We start from the raw sequence: 20,394 nt of genomic DNA on the forward strand, positions 1-20,394 counted from the left end.
TTAATTCATTATTGCATGTATCCTCCTTCAAAACATGTGTACATTTATCCATCGATGGAACTATTATTAATCCTCTCACCATATATTTATCCTCAGCCATTATCACATATATCCCCACATCAAACATTATCATGTACGTCTTGCGTCAAAAGAAGTTTACCTGTTTCAGTGATCGTGAATGTCCCAAGGGTTCCATCAGCCACCAGAGAAAATTCATTTTTCATTTCCTCTGTCACATCCAAAGTGACGCTTTGTTGTGGTGACGACTGAAAAAGTAGACACATTTTAGGCGAAATATTCCGCTTTAAAATCTAATTCTATTGTATAAGGTCTTCTGAATTAGGTGGTAGAACAGAGTAGCATCACTTTCTTGCTTTTCTAAATATCTATAAGGCTGTCCACATTTATCACATAGTTTCACATTTGTAACTCCCAACATTTTAAGAAGCAGCGTAACAACTGTTTAAGTAAATGCTGAAATTTCTGAAATTTGTGTTAGTTGAAATGCAAGTACTTCAAATGTGAAATATCAAAATGAGAACACTGTAACATGAAGCTATATATAACCGACTATTCTGCTTTAGTTGCCTGGAAATTAAGTAACCTGACTCTTACGATGATTCTCCCCTCATACGATTGTGGTTGGAATAAGATTTTAAAGGGCAAGTAAACTTATAGTCTCTACTATGGGTATTTTAATACCTAATCAATTGAGAAAAACGGAAATAGAAAAACAGACGATAAAAAAGACAAAATATATAATTCCGCCACGGCATTCCCATCACTGAACTTGAACGGAATCCCAGTGTCTGGCGCGCTGCGCAATTCAAACGATCGAGACGGTGCCTAGTCTGCCTGCTTCTACCTCAGATTTTTAAATCGCGTTACGGCCTTTTCCTATCCAGGATTACCGTGTTCTGACGTTCTTTCATTTCTTTCTCTCTCAGAAATTGTCCATGTTTCTCGGGAAGTTTATTTTCGGAAAATAATTGCATTTATATTTATTCAGTTTTACTTGCCCCAGATTCGGTACAATTAATTGTGGTGTTGTGCCAACCTTTCAAAAGAAAATCTACTAATGACAATGAATATACACCTGGAAACCCTTGCTATTTGGGGCACGAAATTTAAAAATCAGTGCACCTGTCACAAATCCATTGCATAGAAACCAGAACATGGTGTGAAAAGAGTAATTCCTTGTCGATAAAATGGGACAACAATCGTAACATTTAAAAAAAGGTTGTATTCATAATATTGGTGGAACTTTCATTGCGTGTATATTATGTTTTAATTCGTCGTGAGTGGTGTGTTGCATACGCAACGTTTACATGCTTTACGCGTCAGATCAGCTGGCAAACATCACATCTTAGCTAAGGACAACTGTTATCAAAATATTTTTTTCAATTACATTCGCGCTAAACTGTTTCGCCAGGCGTACCAACTGAACCCTTGGTGCAATAAAACAAAGGCCATTGTTTCCCTATAATTTGTGGTTATTGTTACCTAACAGTTGCAGAGGCTAGTACGTACACGTGTGTCTTGAACTGTAAACACCCTTGCGGTTCCAGTGAAACCGAGGTTCACATCACCGATTATTTCATTGGATTTAGTGGGTATGGTCACAAGTGAGGCGTTTTCACTTTCTTCCACTTTTGAATCTTGGATAGTCTCATGTCTGCAGGTGCCTGGAAATATAATGAATATACCAATATAGACCAGCATTGATTGCTGTTTTTGTCTCTATGGCAGCGAATTATTTTTAAATCTATAATTAGCTCATCTAAAGACTAGTCGTACATTTCACCACCCTCAACTCCAAAACACGACTTACTTCTATCCATACACACATGGTGAGAATGGATGATGAGACAATAGAATAATAACTGTCAATAAAGTAGGATACGTATATAACTAAATGTCTGCTATTATGAAACAAATTCCAATCCCATATCAGTGGACGTCGGCGTTACCATTCAGGTTAATCGATAAAGACTGTATTACTAATTGAACATTAAAAGATTACTAGTCATGATACCGTACCTGTGGTTGCCGAGGTAGTGGTTGACACAGTGGTAGAGCCTGAAAATATACAGTTAGAGATTACAATGAGCGACAAACGTGTCAGCTACCAAGTGAGGAAATCGATCCAAGTGAAGTTCATACATGTTTGTTTACAATGTACGATACTAAACATATTGAATTATCAGCCGAATGACGGTTACACATGCAAATTGCGAGATGGACTACTTTGGTTCCGACTATTTCAACCAGTATTGAAACTGTTGCTTTCGATACACATTGTTAACTCAGTTTCAGCATATCCTAGGTGCTGTTCACACGTAGAACACAGGAAGCGACCCACTCATGTCTTTTGTGAGATCAATCTTGTAATGTTTGATTGACCCAAAACTTTCGGCTACTTTCGATGTTGACGTGGACGTTACGATATGATGATTCACACCGACGTTACAGGCCCGTTTTATTTGTGGGTGGGTACTCAGCACACATATAGGTTCGTCAATTTGTCAAGGTCCGGTTGGCCTCCCCAGGTAAAAGAACTATGTTCAACATATTCTTAGTATCACCAGTGGCTAAAATGTGGCAATATCAGTAAAAGAAAAAAGAAAACTTTGGTGAGATTGATGATTCCATCAGCAGTTTTACAGCACTTCTGTTCAGATTTGAAGACTTGTAAAGGTTGATATACTTAAAAACAATATATGTCTTACTAAAAGATGGAGAAAGAGGTGTAGAGCCGCTCAATGACGGGAACACATTTTCTGAGTTACTCGGGGAAAGTGGAAAGGTTCCTTTGCGCTTGGTTGATGGTTCAGTTGTTGCTGTGCCGCTGGTTGATGGTTCAGATGTTGCTATGCCGCTGGTTGATGGTTCAGATGTTGCTATGCCGCTGGTTGATGGTTCAGATGTTGCTGTGCCGCTGGTTGATGGTAAAAATGTTGCTGTGCCACTGGTTGATGGTACAAATGTTGCTGTGCCACTGGTTGATGGTACAAATGTTGCTATGCCGCTGGTTGATGGTACAAATGTTGCTGTGCCACTGGTTGATGGTACAAATGTTGCTGTGCCGCTGGTTGATGGTACAAATGTTGCTGTGCCACTGGTTGATGGTACAAATGTTGCTGTGCCACTGGTTGATGGTACAAATGTTGATGTGCCACTGGTTGATGGTACAAATGTTGCTGTGCCGCTGGTTGATGGTACAAATGTTGCTATTCCACTGGTTGATGGTACAAATGTTGCTGTGCCACTGGTTGAAGGTACTGTTGGAGCTGTTTATGGGAAGTATTCCTTTGACATTTTGGCGAAGCGTTAGGTTATTTAAATAAGTTGAGATGCCCGACAAAAAACTAATTCCGAATCTCAAGTCGATACGCGTATCACCTGGCGATCCGTGACACCCGCTATTATTATTGATGTTTCCAGATAGTCAATCAAACGATTAGTAGTAGTGGTAGTAGTAGAGCTGCAGCAGCAGCCGCACCAGCAGCAGCAGTAGTAGTAGTAGTGGTAGTAGTAGTAGTAGTGGTAGTAGTAGTAGTAGTGGTAGTAGTAGAAGTAGTAGTAGTAGAAGTAGTAGTAGTAGAAGTAGTAGTAGTAGTAGTAGTAGTAGTAGTAGTAGTAGTAGTAGTAGTAGTAGTAGTAGTAGTAGTTGTAGTAGTAGTAGTGGTAGTAATTGTAGTAGTGGCAGTACCAGGGCAGCAGCAGTAGTACTAACTTATAATACTAATAAACTTTTTAGTGTAATTTAGCTTCGGTATCAACTTTCTAAACGCCCTGGAACTGTCTTCAAATAGAATAATTCATTGTGCAGAGTTGCCATGTCAGGAGGGTTCGATATTCCAACTTCGCCCATATAATGACCCTTGCTTTGTCAGCACCCTACCCGTGCTCTTAGGTAAACCTCTGCGGCCTGCATCACTTTGGACTTGCCTTCTACATTAGCTAGACCGCCCCAAGTGGTCCGGGATTCGATCCCCATTCACGTCACACCAAAAGACGTTAAAATATTATACTTGTTGTTACCCTGCCTGGCGCTCAGCAGTATTTAAGGATTTAAAACAAGGAGTGGTCGGCTCGAAGTCATTGTACTGTATCTGAGTGGGGTATTCACGTTAAACTGCTGTATGGTATTTCAGTGGGCTATCACTATAAAGTCGGCATGATTCCGGACTAGCACAAGCAGCCACACACACAAACTGGAATACTTTTCAATGAAGAAAAAAAACAAAGTCACACAAATGTGTTACTGAGTGTATCAACTTTGAATAATCTGTAGCTATCATTAAAATTATTAACTTATTGTATTTTTGTTCCTATTCACTCTTGCAAAAGCATGACTGTTTCGGACTAAATTACTTCCGTCGATGTGCAAGTAAGCCTTGCCATGATCTTAGGAATTATTTCACATCACTCTTGTGATTGGTTGGAGTACCTACTACTCCCTGATAGATCAATGTGTAATACTATGTATTCTTGGACCTACTTGTTGTTGTTCCACTGGTTGTTGTTCCACTGGTTGTTGTACCGCTGGTTGTTGTTCCACTAGTAGAGGCTGAAACATAAACGAAACATGCAGTTAAAGCACCATAATACATGGTTGTATGTTTCATGTTTGCTGTTGCTATTGGATAATGTATTTAATTTCGATGACGAGCAACAAAACACTTAGACATGTCTAAGTGCGTTTTGTTAAAGAATGAGTAGATGGGAAGAAATCTAACAACCAGACATTGGAAATTGAATCTGCCGCTTTAGTGACAAGTCAACGCAATCATCAGTTTATCACTATCACACTTTTATTTTTTGCTTTACAATTAGTTAAAACAATTATATTTCCTTCGGGGGGATTCAAGCAAAGGTATCGGTTATACAGTATCAATGAAAGACGATAGATGTTCAGAATAAACACACCTGGAGGAGAAAATGTTCTTTGTTTTTTAACTGACATGTACCCCTTTACTTTGTTCAGCAGATGTACAACTTAGGGACTAAGCGTGACACTGATATACTTAGCGTATATTTGAAATGTTATTGATTGCTTGAACATGTTGTCATATAAGTTGTATATGATTGTTTAATATCTATTGGTAAATAACATGAACAACAATCTCCCAACGATATTCTAAAATGACAGCATTGGCAGCTTCATAATGCCTTAATTTATAGTACCACTAGTTGTTGTGCCTGATGTGGTAGCACCACTTGTTGTAGTACCACTGGTTGTTGTTGCTGTTCCAGAAGTAGTAGTGCCACTTGTTGTTGTGCCTGATGTGGTAGTGCCACTTGTTGCAGTACCACTGGTTGATGTTGTTCCACTGGTTGTTGTTTCAGATGTTGTACTTCCTGATGTGGTAGTGCCACTGGTTGTTGTTGTTCCAGATGTTGTGGTACCACTGGTTGATGTGGTTCCACTTGTTGTTGTTGTTCCAGATGTGGTTGTACCACTGGTTGATGTTGTTCCACTGGTTGTTGTTCCTGATGTGGTAGTGCCACTGGTTGATGTAGTTCCACTGGTTGTTGTTCCAGATGTGGTAGTGCCACTGGTTCTTGTTCCCGATGTGGTTGTACCACTGGTTGATGTTGTTCCACTGGTTGTTGTTCCAGATGAGGTAGTACCACTCGTTGTTGTTCCTGATGTGGTTGTACCACTGGTAGATGTTGTTCCACTGGCTGTTGTTCCTGATGTGGTAGTGCCACTGGTTGTTGTTCCAGATGTTGTAGTGCCACTGGTTGTTGTTGTTCCTGATGTGGTTGTACCACTGGTTGATGTTGTTCCACTGGTTGTTGTTCCTGATGTGGTAGTGCCACTGGTTGTTGTTCCAGATGTGGTAGTACCACTCGTTGTTGTTCCTGATGTGGTAGTGCCACTCGTTGTTGTTGTTCCTGATGTGGTTGTGCCACTGGTTGATGTTGTTCCACTGGTTGGTGTTCCAGATGTGGTAGTACCACTCGTTGTTATTCCAGATGTGGTAGTGCCACTCGTTGTTGTTGTTCCTGATGTGGTTGTGCCACTGGTTGATGTTGTTCCACTGGTTGTTGTTCCAGATGTGGTAGTACCACTCGTTGTTGTTCCAGATGTGGTAGTGCCACTGGTTGTTGTTGTTCCTGATGTGGTTGTACCACTGGTTGATGTTGTTCCACTGGTTGTTGTACCTGATGTGGTAGTGCCACTGGTTGTTGTTCCAGATGTGGTAGTGCCACTGGTTGTTGTTCCTGATGTGGTAGTGCCACTGGTTGTTGTTCCAGATGTTGTAGTGCCACTGGTTGATGCTGTTCCACTGGTTGTTGTTCCAGATGTGGTAGTATCACTCGTGGTTGTTCCAGACGTGGCAGTGCCACTGGTTGTTGTTCTAGATGTGGTAGTGCCACTGGCTGTTGTTGTCCCTGATGTGGTTGTACCACTGGTTGATGTTGTTCCACTAGTAGTTGTTCCTGATGTGGTAGTGCCACTCGTTGATGTTCCAGATGTGGTAGTGCCACTGGTTGTTGTTGTTCCTGATGTGGTGGTACCACTGGTTGATGTTGTTCCACTGGTTGTTGTTCCAGATGTCGTAGTACCACTCGTTATTGTTGTTCCTGATGTGGTTGTACCACTGGTTGATGTTGTTCCACTGGTTGTTGTTCCAGATGTGGTAGTACCACTTGTTGTTGTTGTTCCAGATGTGGTTGTACCACTGCTTAATGTTGTTCCACTGGTTGTTGTTACAGATGTGGCAGTACCACTCGTTGTTGTTGTTCCAGATGTGGTTGTACCACTGGTTGATGTTGTTCCACTGGTTGTTGTTCCAGATGTGGTAGTACCACTCGTTATTGTTCCAGATGTGGTAGTCCCACTGGTTATTGTTGTCCCTGATGTGGTTGTACCACTGGTTGATGTTGTTCCACTGGTTGTTGTTCCAGATGTGGTAGTACCACTCGTTATTTTTCCAGATGTGGTAGTGCCACTGGTTATTGTTGTCCCTGATGTGGTTGTACCACTGGTTGATGTTGTTCCACTGGTTGTTGTTCCTGGTGTGGTTGTGCCACTGGTTGTTGTTCCAGATGTGGTTGTTCCACTGGTTGTTGTTCCAGATGAGGTAGTACCACTCGTTGTTGTTCCAGATGTGGTAGTGCCACTGGTTGTTGTTGTTGCAGATGTTGTGGTGCCACTGGTTGATGTAGTTCCACTGGTTGTTGTTCCAGATGTGGTGGTACCACTCGTTGCTGCTCCTGATGTGGTAGTGCCACTCGTTGTTGTTCCTGATGTGGTAGTTCCACTGGTTGTTGTTGTTCCTGATGCGGTAGTGCCACTGGTTGATGTAGTTCCACTGGTTGTTGTTCCAGATGTGGTTGTTCCACTGGTTGTGGTTCCAGATGTGGTAGTACCACTCGTTGTTGTTCCAGATGTGGTAGTGCCACTGGTTGTTGTTGTTCCAGATGTGGTAGTGCCACTGGTTGATGTAGTTCCACTTGTTGTTGTTCCAGATGTGGTGGTACCACTCGTTGCTGCTCCTGATGTGGTAGTGCCACTGGTTGATGTTGTTCCACTGGTTGTTGTTCCAGATGTGGTGGTACTACTCGTTGCTGCTCCTGATGTGGTAGTGCCACTCGTTGTTGTTCCAGATGTGGTAGTGCCACTGGTTGTTGTTGTTCCTAATGTGGTAGTGCCACTGGTTGATGTAGTTCCACTGGTTGTTGTTCCAGAAGTGGTTGTTCCACTGGTTGTGGTTCCAGATGTGGTAGTACCACTCGTTGTTGTTCCAGATGTGGTAGTGCCACTCGTTGTTGTTGTTCCAGATGTGGTGGTGCCACTGGTTGATGTAGTTCCACTGGTTGTTGTTCCAGATGTGGTGGTACCACTCGTTGCTGCTCCTGATGTGGTAGTGCCACTCGTTGTTGTTCCTGATGTGGTAGTGCCACTCGTTGTTGTTCCTGATGTGGTTGTACCACTGGTTGATGTTGTTCCACTGGTTGTTGTTCCAGATGTGGTAGTACCACTCGTTATTGTTCCAGATGTGGTAGTGCCACTGGTTATTGTTGTCCCTGATGTGGTTGTACCACTGGTTGAAGTTGTTCCACTGGTTGTTGTTCCAGATGTGGTAGTGCCACTGGTTGTTGTTCCAGATGTTGTTGTTCCACTGGTTGTTGTTCCAGATGAGGTAGTACCACTCGTTGTTGTTCCAGATGTGGTAGAGCCACTGGTTGTTGTTGTTCCTGATGTGGTTGTACCACTGGTTGATGTTGTTCCACTGGTTGTTGTTTCAGATGTGGTAGTCCCACTCGTTGTTGTTCCAGATGTGGTAGTGCCACTGGTTGTTGTTCCAGATGTTGTTGTTCCACTGGTTGTTGTTCCAGATGAGGTAGTACCACTCGTTGTTGTTCCAGATGTGGTAGTGCCACTGGTTGTTGTTGTTCCTGATGTGGTTGTACCACTAGTTGATGTTGTTCCACTGGTTGTTGTTTCAGATGTGGTAGTCCCACTCGTTGTTGTTCCAGATGTGGTAGTGCCACTGGTTGTTGTTGTCCCTGATGTGGTGGTACCACTGGTTGATGTTGTTCCACTGGTTGTTGTTCCAGATGTGGTAGTACCACTCGTTGTTGTTGTTCCTGATGTGGTTGTACCACTGGTTGATGTTGTTCCACTGGTTGTTGTTCCAGATGTGGCAGTACCACTCGTTGTTGTTGTTCCTGATGTGGTTGTACCACTGGTTGATGTTGTTCCACTGGTTGTTGTTCCAGATGTGGTAGTGCCACTGGTTATTGTTGTCCCTGATGTGGTTGTACCACTGGTTGATGTTGTTCCACTGGTTGTTGTTCCAGATGTGGTAGTGCCACTGGTTGTTGTTCCAGATGTGGTAGTGCCACTGGTTGTTGTTGTTCCAGATGTGGTTGTACCACTGGTTGATGTAGTTCCACTGTTTGTTGTTCCAGATGTGGTAGTGCCACTCGTTGCTGCTACTGATGTTGCAGTGCCACTCGTTGTTGTTGTTCCTGATGTGGTTGTACCACTGGTTGATGTTGTTCCACTGGTTGTTGTTCCAGATGTGGTAGTGCCACTGGTTGTTGTTCCAGATGTGGTAGTGCCACTGGTTGATGTAGTTCCGCTGGTTGTTGTTCCAGATGTGGTTGTTCCACTGGTTGTGGTTCCAGATGTGGTAGTACCACTCGTTGTTGTTCCAGATGTGGTAGTGCCACTCGTTGTTGTTGTTCCAGATGTGGTGGTGCCACTGGTTGATGTAGTTCCACTGGTTGTTGTTCCAGATGTGGTGGTACCACTCGTTGCTGCTCCTGATGTGGTAGTGCCACTCGTTGTTGTTCCTGATGTGGTAGTGCCACTCGTTGTTGTTCCTGATGTGGTTGTACCACTGGTTGATGTTGTTCCACTGGTTGTTGTTCCAGATGTGGTAGTACCACTCGTTATTGTTCCAGATGTGGTAGTGCCACTGGTTATTGTTGTCCCTGATGTGGTTGTACCACTGGTTGAAGTTGTTCCACTGGTTGTTGTTCCAGATGTGGTAGTGCCACTGGTTGTTGTTCCAGATGTTGTTGTTCCACTGGTTGTTGTTCCAGATGAGGTAGTACCACTCGTTGTTGTTCCAGATGTGGTAGAGCCACTGGTTGTTGTTGTTCCTGATGTGGTTGTACCACTGGTTGATGTTGTTCCACTGGTTGTTGTTTCAGATGTGGTAGTCCCACTCGTTGTTGTTCCAGATGTGGTAGTGCCACTGGTTGTTGTTCCAGATGTTGTTGTTCCACTGGTTGTTGTTCCAGATGAGGTAGTACCACTCGTTGTTGTTCCAGATGTGGTAGTGCCACTGGTTGTTGTTGTTCCTGATGTGGTTGTACCACTAGTTGATGTTGTTCCACTGGTTGTTGTTTCAGATGTGGTAGTCCCACTCGTTGTTGTTCCAGATGTGGTAGTGCCACTGGTTGTTGTTGTCCCTGATGTGGTGGTACCACTGGTTGATGTTGTTCCACTGGTTGTTGTTCCAGATGTGGTAGTACCACTCGTTGTTGTTGTTCCTGATGTGGTTGTACCACTGGTTGATGTTGTTCCACTGGTTGTTGTTCCAGATGTGGCAGTACCACTCGTTGTTGTTGTTCCTGATGTGGTTGTACCACTGGTTGATGTTGTTCCACTGGTTGTTGTTCCAGATGTGGTAGTGCCACTGGTTATTGTTGTCCCTGATGTGGTTGTACCACTGGTTGATGTTGTTCCACTGGTTGTTGTTCCAGATGTGGTAGTGCCACTGGTTGTTGTTCCAGATGTGGTAGTGCCACTGGTTGTTGTTGTTCCAGATGTGGTTGTACCACTGGTTGATGTAGTTCCACTGTTTGTTGTTCCAGATGTGGTAGTGCCACTCGTTGCTGCTACTGATGTTGCAGTGCCACTCGTTGTTGTTGTTCCTGATGTGGTTGTACCACTGGTTGATGTTGTTCCACTGGTTGTTGTTCCAGATGTGGTAGTGCCACTGGTTGTTGTTCCAGATGTGGTGGTGCCACTGGTTGATGAAGTTCCGCTGGTTGTTGTTCCAGATGTGGTAGTGCCACTGGTTGTTGTTCCTGATGTGGTGGTGCCACTGGTTGATGTAGTTCCAATGGTTGTTGTTCCAGATGTGGTGGTACCACTCGTTGCTGCTCCTGATGTGGTAGTGCCACTCGTTGTTGTTCCTGATGTGGTAGTGCCACTGGTTGTTGTTCCTGATGTGGTAGTGCCACTGGTTGATGTTGTTCCACTGGTTGTTGTTCCAGATGTGGTAGTACCACTTGTTGTTGTTCCAGATGTGGTAGTGCCACTCGTTGTTGTTGTTCCTGATGTGGTTGTACCAGTGGTAGTGCCACTGTTTGATGTAGTTCCACTGGTTGTTGTTCCAGATGTGGTGGTACCACTCGTTGCTGTTCCAGATGTGGTAGTGCCACTCGTTGTTGTTCCTGATGTGGTAGTGCCACTGGTTGTTGGTCCAGATGTGGTAGTGCCACTGGTTGATGTTGTTCCACTGGTTGTTGTTCCAGATGTGGTAGTACCACTCGTTGTTGTTCCAGATGTGGTAGTACCACTGGTTGTTGTTGTTCCTGATGTGGTTGTACCACTGGTTGATGTTGTTCCACTGGTTGTTGTTCCAGATGTGGTGGTACCACTCGTTGCTGTTCCAGATGTGGTAGTGCCACTGGTTGTTGTTGTTCCAGATGTTGTTGTACCAGTGGTAGTGCCACTGGTTGATGTAGTTCCACTGGTTGTTGTTCCAGATGTCGTGGTACCACTCGTTGCTGTTCCAGATGTGGTAGTACCACTCGTTGTTGTTCCTGATGTGGTTGTGCCACTGGTTGTTGTTCCTGATGTGGTAGTGCCATTGGTTGATGTTGTTCCACTGGTTGTTGTTCCAGATGTGGTGGTACCACTCGTTGCTGCTCCTGATGTGGTAGTTCCACTGGTTGTTGTTCCAGACGTGGTGGTACCACTGGTTGTTGTTCCAGATGTGGTAGTGCCACTCGTTGTTGTTCCTGATGTGGTAGTGCCACTGGTTGTTGTTCCAGATGTGGTATTGCCACTGGTTGATGTTGTACCACTGGTTGTTGTTCCAGATGTGGTAGTACCACTCGTTGTTGTTCCAGATGTGGTAGTGCCACTGGTTGTTGTTCCAGATGTGGTAGTGCCACTGGTTGATGTTGTTCCACTGGTTGTTGTTCCAGATGTGGTGGTACCACTCGTTGCTGTTCCTGATGTAGTAGTACCACTTGTTGTTGTTCCAGATGTGGTAGTGCCACTGGTTGTTGTTGTTCCTGATGTGGTTGTACCAGTGGTAGTGCCACTGGTTGATGTAGTTCCACTGGTTGTTGTTCCAGATGTCGTGGTACCACTCGTTGCTGTTCCAGATGTGGTAGTACCACTCGTTGTTGTTCCTGATGTGGTTGTGCCACTGGTTGTTGTTCCTGATGTGGTAGTGCCATTGGTTGATGTTGTTCCACTGGTTGTTGTTCCAGATGTGGTAGTACCACTCGTTGTTGTTCCAGATGTGGTAGTGCCACTGGTTGTTGTTGTTCCTGATGTGGTGGTACCACTGGTTGATGTTGTTCCACTGGTTGTTGTTCCAGATGTGGTAGTACCACTAGTTGTTGTTCCAGTGGTGGTAGTGCCACTGGTTGTTGTTGTTCCTGATGTGGTGGTACCACTGGTTGATGTTGTTCCACTGGTTGTTGTTCCAGATGTCGTAGTACCACTGGTTGTTGTTCCTGATGTGGTACTGCCACTGGCTGTTGTTGTCCCTGATATGGTTGTGCCACTGGTTGATGTTGTTCCACTGGTTGTTGTTCCTGATGTGGTAGTGCCACTGGTTGTTGTTCCAGATGTGGTAGTGCCACTGGTTGTTGTTGATCCTGATGTGGCTGTACCACTGGTTGATGTTGTTCCACTGGTTGTTGTTCCAGATGTCGTAATACCACTGGTCGTTGTTCCTGATGTGGTACTGCCACTGGCTGTTGTTGTCCCTGATATGGTTGTGCCACTGGTTGATGTTGTTCCACTGGTTGTTGTTCCTGATGTGGCAGTGCCACTGGTTGTTGTTCCAGATGTGGTAGTGCCACTGGTTGTTGTTGTTCCTGATGTGGCTGTACCACTGGTTGATGTTGTTCCACTGGTTGTTGTTCCAGATGTGGTAGTACCACTGGTTGTTGTTCCAGATATGGTAGTGCCACTGGGTGTTGTTGTTCCAGATGTGGTAGTACCACTGGTTGTTGTTCCAGATGTGGTACTGCCACTGATTGTTGTTGTTCCTGATGTGGCTGTACCACTGGTTGATGTTGTTCCACTGGTTGTTGTTCCTGATGTGGTAGTGCCACTCGTTGTTGTTCCTGATGTGGTTGTACCACTGGTTGATGTTGTTCCACTGGTTGTTGTTCCAGATGTGGTAGTACCACTAGTTGTTGTTCCAGATGTGGTAGTGCCACTGGTTGTTGTTCCAGATGTGGTAGTGCCACTGGTTGTTGTTCCTGATGTGGTAGTGCCACTGGTTACTGTCCCTGATGTGGTAGTGCCACTGGTTGTTGTTCCTGATGTGGTAGTACCACTCGTTGTTGTTCCTGATGTGGTAGTGCCACTCGTTGTTGTTGTTCCTGATGTGGTTGTGCCACTGGTTGATGTTGTTCCACTGGTTGTTGTTCCAGATGTGGTAGTACCACTCGTTGATGTTCCAGATGTGGTAGTGCCACTGGTTGTTGATGTTCCTGATGTGGTTGTACCACTGGTTGATGTTGTTCCACTGGTTGTTGTTTCAGATGTGGTAGTCCCACTCGTTGTTGTTCCAGATGTGGTAGTGCCACTGGTTGTTGTTGTCCCTGATGTGGTTGTACCACTTGTTGATGTTGTTCCACTGGTTGTTGTTCCTGATGTGGTAGTGCCACTTGTTGTTGTTGTTCCAGATGTGGTAGTGCCACTGGTTGTTGTTGTTCGTGATGTAGTGGTACCACTGGTTGATGTTGTTCCACTGGTTGTTGTTCCAGATGTGGTGGTACCACTCGTTGTTGTTCCTGATATGGTAGAGCCACTGGTTGTTGTTGTTCCTGATGTTGTTGTACCACTGGTTGATGTTGTTCCACTGGTTGTTGTTCCAGATGTGGTAGTACCACTCCTTGTTGTTCCAGATGTGGTAGTGCCACTGGTTGTTGTTCTCGATGCGGTAGTGCCACTGGTTGTTGTTCCTGATGATGTAGTGCCACTGGTTGTTGTTTTTCCACTGGTTGTTCTTCCAGATGTGGTAGTACCACTCGTTGCTGTCCCTGATGTGGTAGTGCCACTGGTTGTTGTTGTTCCTGATGTTGTTGTACCACTGGTTGATGTTGTCACACTGGTCGTTGTTCGAGACGTTGTAGTACCACTGGTTGTTGTTCCAGACGTTGTAGTACCACTCGTTGTAGTACCACTGGTTGATGTTGTTCCACTGGTTGTTGTTCCAGACGTTGTACTGCCACTGGTTGTTGTTCCAGATGTTGTAGTAACACTGGTTGTTGTTCCAGGCGTTGTAGTACCACTGCTTGTAGTACCACTCGTTATAGTGCCACTCGTTGATGTTGATCCACTGGTTGATGTTCCAGATGTGGTAGAGCCACTGGTTGTTGTTGTACCAGATGTAGTTGTACCACTGATTGATGTTGTTCCACTGGTTGTTGTTCCAGAGGTTATTGTTCCACTAGTTGTTGTTGTTCCAGAAGTGGTTGTGCCACTTGTTTCTGTGCCTGATATAGTAGTGCCGCTGGTTGATGTTGTTCCAGTGGTCGTTGTTCCAGACGGTGTGGTACCTGATGTGGTCGTGCCACTTGTTGTAGTGCCTGATGTTGTAGTTCCACTAGTTGTTGATCTTGAAGTTGTAGTGCCACTGGTTGTCGTCTCAGATTGAGCTGTTATGTTAACATTTTAATATCGTTTTAAAATACATTTTTAGGGGAATATCTTCCGTGGGATTGGTAAATTTAGTATTTGTATTTTACGCCATCGGTGACGATATACTGGTCCTGTTAAACTAGTTACCATGGTTTCTTAAATCATTTATCCTCGATTTTCACCCACTTCTTACATGACGATTTTATGACGATTGTACCACATCACGCGATCAGACGCGATGTTTGCGGTTCATGCATAGTAGGTATGTTCCCTGACAAGAAACGACGTGATACATGGCATACGACACTTTTCTCTCAATTTAACCATCGTGCACCGGTACAATGGCACACGACACATCGGGTCTCGGCTTTAATTGTCATCCATGCTGGGATCTATAGGAAAACTATAAGCTATAATATCAGAAATCTTGTTATTATAATAATGATGATGTCTTAACGATGTCTATAGGCGATTGATGTTTTTTGCATTTGTATCCCGACATGATCCACGTGACCTTCGCATGACATCCTGATGATATCCCACCCTGAAATATTAAAACACCCTTACTTGTCTCGGTCTTCACACATGCCTTCACGCCGACTTGGGCGAATGTGAATTCTTTGTTTGCAATGGCAAGGAGCTCCGTTGTACCATCTGGACTCGCCTAGAATCAATTATCAATATGATTAGCTATTAAATACATTCAGCACTACAAATGAGCCTAATTCGTTTGTTTAATTTATTACAGCACCACGATTTGTTTCTTTTGTCATTTACTAAAATTATGTTAATACTCAAACTTAACATTTGTTCCAATAAGGAAATATACTCCTATATGAGTGGCGATGTATTGTAGAGGTACAAACAACCAAGAAACCAGAAACCAACCCAGATGTGTGAGTCAAAATATGAACGTTTAATATGCTTTGATCAATAATGGGTCATGGCCCTACGATTGGTCAAACATTTCGTCACAATATGAGAGAGCCTTGTCCAACCCTCATGCGGCGCCAGGCCCAGTTTGGTTTACATAGCAGTTGGGCTTTGACGTCGCCGTAGACGTCACCCGATTATTGCGCAGACGTACTCTATTGGGGAAAGGTAAAGGCCTATTGCTAGTCGTTGCATTATGGTGATGTTTTGCATCTGGAGGTAGTCAGTTACGGACGTGCACGGTGCATGGAAGAAATCCCATGATTCACGTGCAATGTTCAGGGTGTTTGGGGGCGTTTTGGTTCTATATCTGGCAGTCATTTTCAAAAGCCGACCTTTTTTCTGAAGATCGATCATAACATTTCATGATGCTCTACTTGTTTTGGAGTTTTACAGGGTAGGATAGCTGCTTGCACCAAAATACCCAGGGCGTGAAAGATGAAGAAGAAAGATATATATGCCCCTGCTCTGCCAAATAGATCACATGACATTAATATATAACAAGCGTATGTACCCACTCTGTAATGAATTTGAAATTAAACTGGGTAAGTATATTGCAAAATGTGATTGAGAAATGAGTAAGAGTAGTGGGGAAAGTGAGAAAGCGAGTTGGGTGGCTAGCCTTTTTGTTTAGCAATATACATGCCATGTGTTGTCATTGTCTGAAAACCCACTTTTGGCACGGATCATTTATTTGTATGTAGTGTGCCCATAATACTAACCTTCAATGGGAGAACGGCGTCTGACACTTCTACCAATGAGTAAATCTTGTCCCCAGGATTTAAATTTGATATGACGAGTGGAGAGCTTCCAGTTGGAAGAACAACCGTGAACGTGTCACTGAAAGTCATAGTGTTCGGTGTGTCTCCTCCAGTGGTTGCTGTGAAAGGAAATGTAAAGTATTTTAGTTGATGATGATTGATAGTGAAACATTATCGTGTCATGTCTATGTTTGACATTTGTGGGTTGCACATATCTAAAGTATGAATGTCACATCAGTCGAGGTGATTGATTCTTTCAAGGGAAGACGAGGCAGTGGAAAGAAATAATATGTTCCTTAATACTAGTATGTTATGCCTTGTATCATGCCAGTTACTGACGATCTCTTATACTCATCCAACCAACATTATTGTTATTATTATTTTAAAGATAATAATTGCAGCAAATAGGGTTTGGGTGAGCATGGCACAGTCAGGCTGATTAAGCTCACATCAGCTCAGGGTCCCCGTCTCCTCGACAGCAGAGAGACAATTATTATTATTAGGGCTCCAAGCCGAAAGGCTGTAGAGCCCTATTGCAATCGATCGATTTATTATTATTATTATTATTATTATTATTATTATTATTATTATTATTTATTAATATTTTTTATTATTCCGCCGATTTTTGTACCAGACCTAGCAAAATAACCACTGGTTTGATTTTGTTCAAATTCTGTGTGTGTATGGCGTCTGGATTTTGTTTTTGATAAAAAAAAATTACCGAAATTTTACTTAAAAGATCATATCTTGTTAGCTTGTTGACAGAAACTATTGCAAGTTTACATGAAGTTAGTGTATCATATGCATCTTATTATCTGTTCTTGGGTGAATGGAAAAAGTAACAACACTTGGCGGTAATATTTGATTCATATTTGGGACACCCCTGGAACACGCCAATTTCGTAGCGGCGATGTCCTGCAAACGGTGACTATCTTTTGACAGAGTTGGTACAAACAAACCCTTTGACGATTCGAACATGTTCGATGTCGTAAATGGGTTTAGAACAGACTTAGCACACGCCAGTTTCGTAGCGGCGATACCCTGCAAGTTGTGCCTACATGTGATGGATTTGGTACAAGGAAACCCTTTGAGGATTCGAACATGGACGTTTGTGCACTGTGTAACTTGTAGCCCGCCATTGCTGCTTTGCAGCTATATATTATTATTATTATTATTTTTATAATTTTTATTATTATCATCATCATCATCATTATCATCCGTTTTAGAAACACATTACCTGTCACTGAAACCTTGTTACCAGCTTGTTCCTCTTCAATAAACAGAGGCCCAGTAACTTGATCCCCATCTTTTACAGTCTGCAAAATGATATCAATACATTTACTTGGTACAAATAGGCTGTTCGTCACAAAAGTAAATTAAATGCAGTAATTATTGCTGCTGCACGGCAGCCTGCAGAAAATAAAGTCTTTGCCTGGCACGCCTGTGGTTGACAGCAGGGACATATATCCTTGTAGTTGGGGCATAATGAATGTGTGGTGACATGACATAACTTCGTTAAAGATTATAACGGGGACATAAAAAATAGTGACACGGCACGATAGCTCACCTTGATATTTAGTCAATAGTCTTAAATGTCAACGAACGTTTATTGACATTCAAATATGCTCTGCATTAATAGCACATTTCTGCATAATGGCATCAACTCATTTCAAAGGAGTAGATGTTTTTAGAGGCAAAACGGGAATTTAAAGCAAATGTCAAAACGGAAATATGTGTAAAGTCCTGCATAAGGTAATGAATGTTGTACCTTTTCTACATTTTTAATAAAAATGACTACTTAATGACCAACTAGGTATTTTTGTCAATAGGGCTGCCGTGGCGGTCCTATGTGAGCGAAAGCCATGGGTTGAGCCCCATTACTAACAAATATACTAAATTTCAAGACACATGAAAACAACGGAGATATGGCCATGTAGAAAATCGGGTTGGAACCTGTGAAAAAATCCGGGTTTCATTATTCTGTGGAACAAGGATGTGATGTTTCAGCTTATTGGGCCAGTTGTTTCTAGGGAGATGTTTACAGTGCAAAGGTATTCTTAGGATAATTGGTTGAATGTAATACATCGCAAAACACGGAACGTATGATTTGAGCCCTACTACTAACAAAACACAAACGACAGTTCATTTCATTTTCAATAAAAATGGTTGATTGATGGGCATAAATAGTATGTACCAGCCATAGCAGCCACAATGAAAATCAGACTCCAACCTCTTAAACTCATTTGGGTGTCATCATTTGTGGGAACAAGTACGAGAAGGTTCAGCTTTACTGGTCCAGGGAATTATGAGGACAAAATGTCGGACGATGACTGACGATGTACAACGGATGGCGGGAAAATAGTCCATATTCAAGCTCATTTGACTCTCAACATTTAACAACAACAACAAAAATTAATACGAATGTACTTCTCCGTAAGAATCGTCTTGACCTCATGGCTAACACTCTTTTTGTATTAGTTAAAGTTTCAACTTGTGAGAAGGTGATATGGCTACTATCCTTTAAAGAGGGCTGAAAGAATTATCACGTTAATATTAACTGCTGTCATTATATATTCAGTGTTAATTAACTTCAGACATATTTTTCGCGAAGATCAAATCTAAATAAAAAAATGTATAAAATTGCTTAAACCTAATCAGTTAATAAGCTAGCAGCTATCATAATCGTCATTCAATTAAGGCTTATTAAATGTTATGTTCTTTGAGTGCATAGTTATCAAGACACTGGAGGTGATTGTGCTCAATGTAACATAATTGTTTTTACATACAAGCAAACTGTCAACTGCGAAAAACATCGGAGGTGTTGCTCCACCAGCAGGATTTTCGATGGTCATTATCTGCCCTTGGATATCTGCCCGAACAAGGGCCCTTGTGTTTGTTGTGTCAGTAAGAGGAGTAGCAATGAGATATTCCGTACTCTCATTGTCGGTATCCTCACACAACTTTCCTGAAATGAAGGAACATGAGACGATGATTGACTGAATGAGTTTTTAACGTAGTTCTGAAATGTCTGGTAGATCACAATGTGTCGACTAAACAAAGGACGATGTCCAAAGAGAAAGACGGTAGGCGTTTACAACTATGTTGAAACTCATTAACTTATTGAAAAAGGGATTCGAACCCACGATCATGGCATAGTTATGACAATAATATCTGCTTAATATGACTTAAGGCAACAACTTCACATCATTTATCCCCTGATTGAAAATAGTTTCAGTACCAGTGAACTGAATGACGAGAGTTTACTCGACACATATGCAGAGGTGCAATCAAGAAACCTAAACATAGATTCACATCACATTACAAGGAATTCGGTTCACAGTTTACGACAGCAGGCTTAAAGTAAATGTGGTAAGTGCCGCTCCATCCTCACACTATGACAGTTAACATACATATTTACTCACCAGTTGTTCCACTAGTTGTGGTTGTTCCACTGGTTGTGGTTGTTCCACTGGTTGTGGTTGTTCCACTGGTTGTTGTTCCGCTGGTTGTTGTTCCACTTGTTGTTGTTCCACTTGTTGTTGTTCCGCTGGTTGTTGTTCCTTAACAATAAATAGTTTCAAATGTTAAGATTTGCAATTCGCACAAAATGTTTTCTTCATTTACACATTCGCAAAATGACATACGAACATACAAGGGAAACACAGTTATTACAAAAAAACGTTCTATATTCACCTGTTGTTAAATGTTCGCATATCTCGATCTTTTCAACATCTGTGTTCTTTGGCACAATAATACTTGTAACCTCTTTATTTATAGGCACCTGAAATGAAAAAGGATTCAACTATTGAATTTGAATTCATTCATCTTCATTTAGTAGGGGAAACAATCTCACGCATAAACCTGGTCAAACAGTAGCTTTAAACAAAGCAGCTAAATGCAATCTTCTATAAATGTTAACGTTACTCATGAAATTCTGTCATGTGATGTAAGTAGAGAAAACATGTGTGTTCATATTTTCATTATGTTCTGCGGACGATTACTCACCTTGTAGCTGTTTGTACCGGGGAGTTGAACTCCATCAATCTTTTCAAATACAACTGGCCTGTTTACTCCCCCTGGTGCTTTAACATCTACAGTTGTACCCTCTGTTATGTCAATAACAGTTACATATAACGGATTACTATTCCTTGTGCCAGAAACAGTTGTTGTTGTATCTACAGGGCTCCCATTAACTTCGAAACCAGATGGAGATTCGTCTGTTAGCAGAAGAATCACCTTGGTTGTGGGTTTGATGTTAAATGGTGCCTGAAAGTTAAAATCGAAACGTTGTACAATTAATTAATGGTATTAAACAGAGACATATCA

At 42.6% G+C, this 20,394-nt stretch overlaps 1 protein-coding gene across 1 annotated transcript in view; it reads right to left on the minus strand.

The window, feature by feature from the left end:
• The window catches only part of LOC124116211 (mucin-16-like), a 179,956-nt gene that overhangs the window by 50,284 nt on the left and 109,278 nt on the right, over positions 1 to 20,394 (minus strand). The window contains exons 185-195 of the mRNA XM_048386754.1: positions 20,074 to 20,334; positions 19,762 to 19,849; positions 19,491 to 19,628; positions 18,855 to 19,033; positions 17,306 to 17,384; positions 16,030 to 16,187; positions 14,942 to 15,038; positions 4,505 to 4,573; positions 2,041 to 2,079; positions 1,531 to 1,685; positions 161 to 266 (exon numbers count right to left, since the gene is read on the minus strand). Coding sequence (XP_048242711.1) covers positions 161 to 266; positions 1,531 to 1,685; positions 2,041 to 2,079; positions 4,505 to 4,573; positions 14,942 to 15,038; positions 16,030 to 16,187; positions 17,306 to 17,384; positions 18,855 to 19,033; positions 19,491 to 19,628; positions 19,762 to 19,849; positions 20,074 to 20,334 — 1,369 coding nt within the window. The remainder of the gene's footprint in view (positions 1 to 160; positions 267 to 1,530; positions 1,686 to 2,040; positions 2,080 to 4,504; positions 4,574 to 14,941; positions 15,039 to 16,029; positions 16,188 to 17,305; positions 17,385 to 18,854; positions 19,034 to 19,490; positions 19,629 to 19,761; positions 19,850 to 20,073; positions 20,335 to 20,394) is intronic.

This window comes from Haliotis rufescens, unplaced genomic scaffold, assembly GCF_023055435.1.
Source record: "Haliotis rufescens isolate VD_foot unplaced genomic scaffold, xgHalRufe1.0.p SCAF_10, whole genome shotgun sequence".
Classification (NCBI taxonomy): Eukaryota; Metazoa; Mollusca; class Gastropoda; order Lepetellida; family Haliotidae; genus Haliotis; species Haliotis rufescens.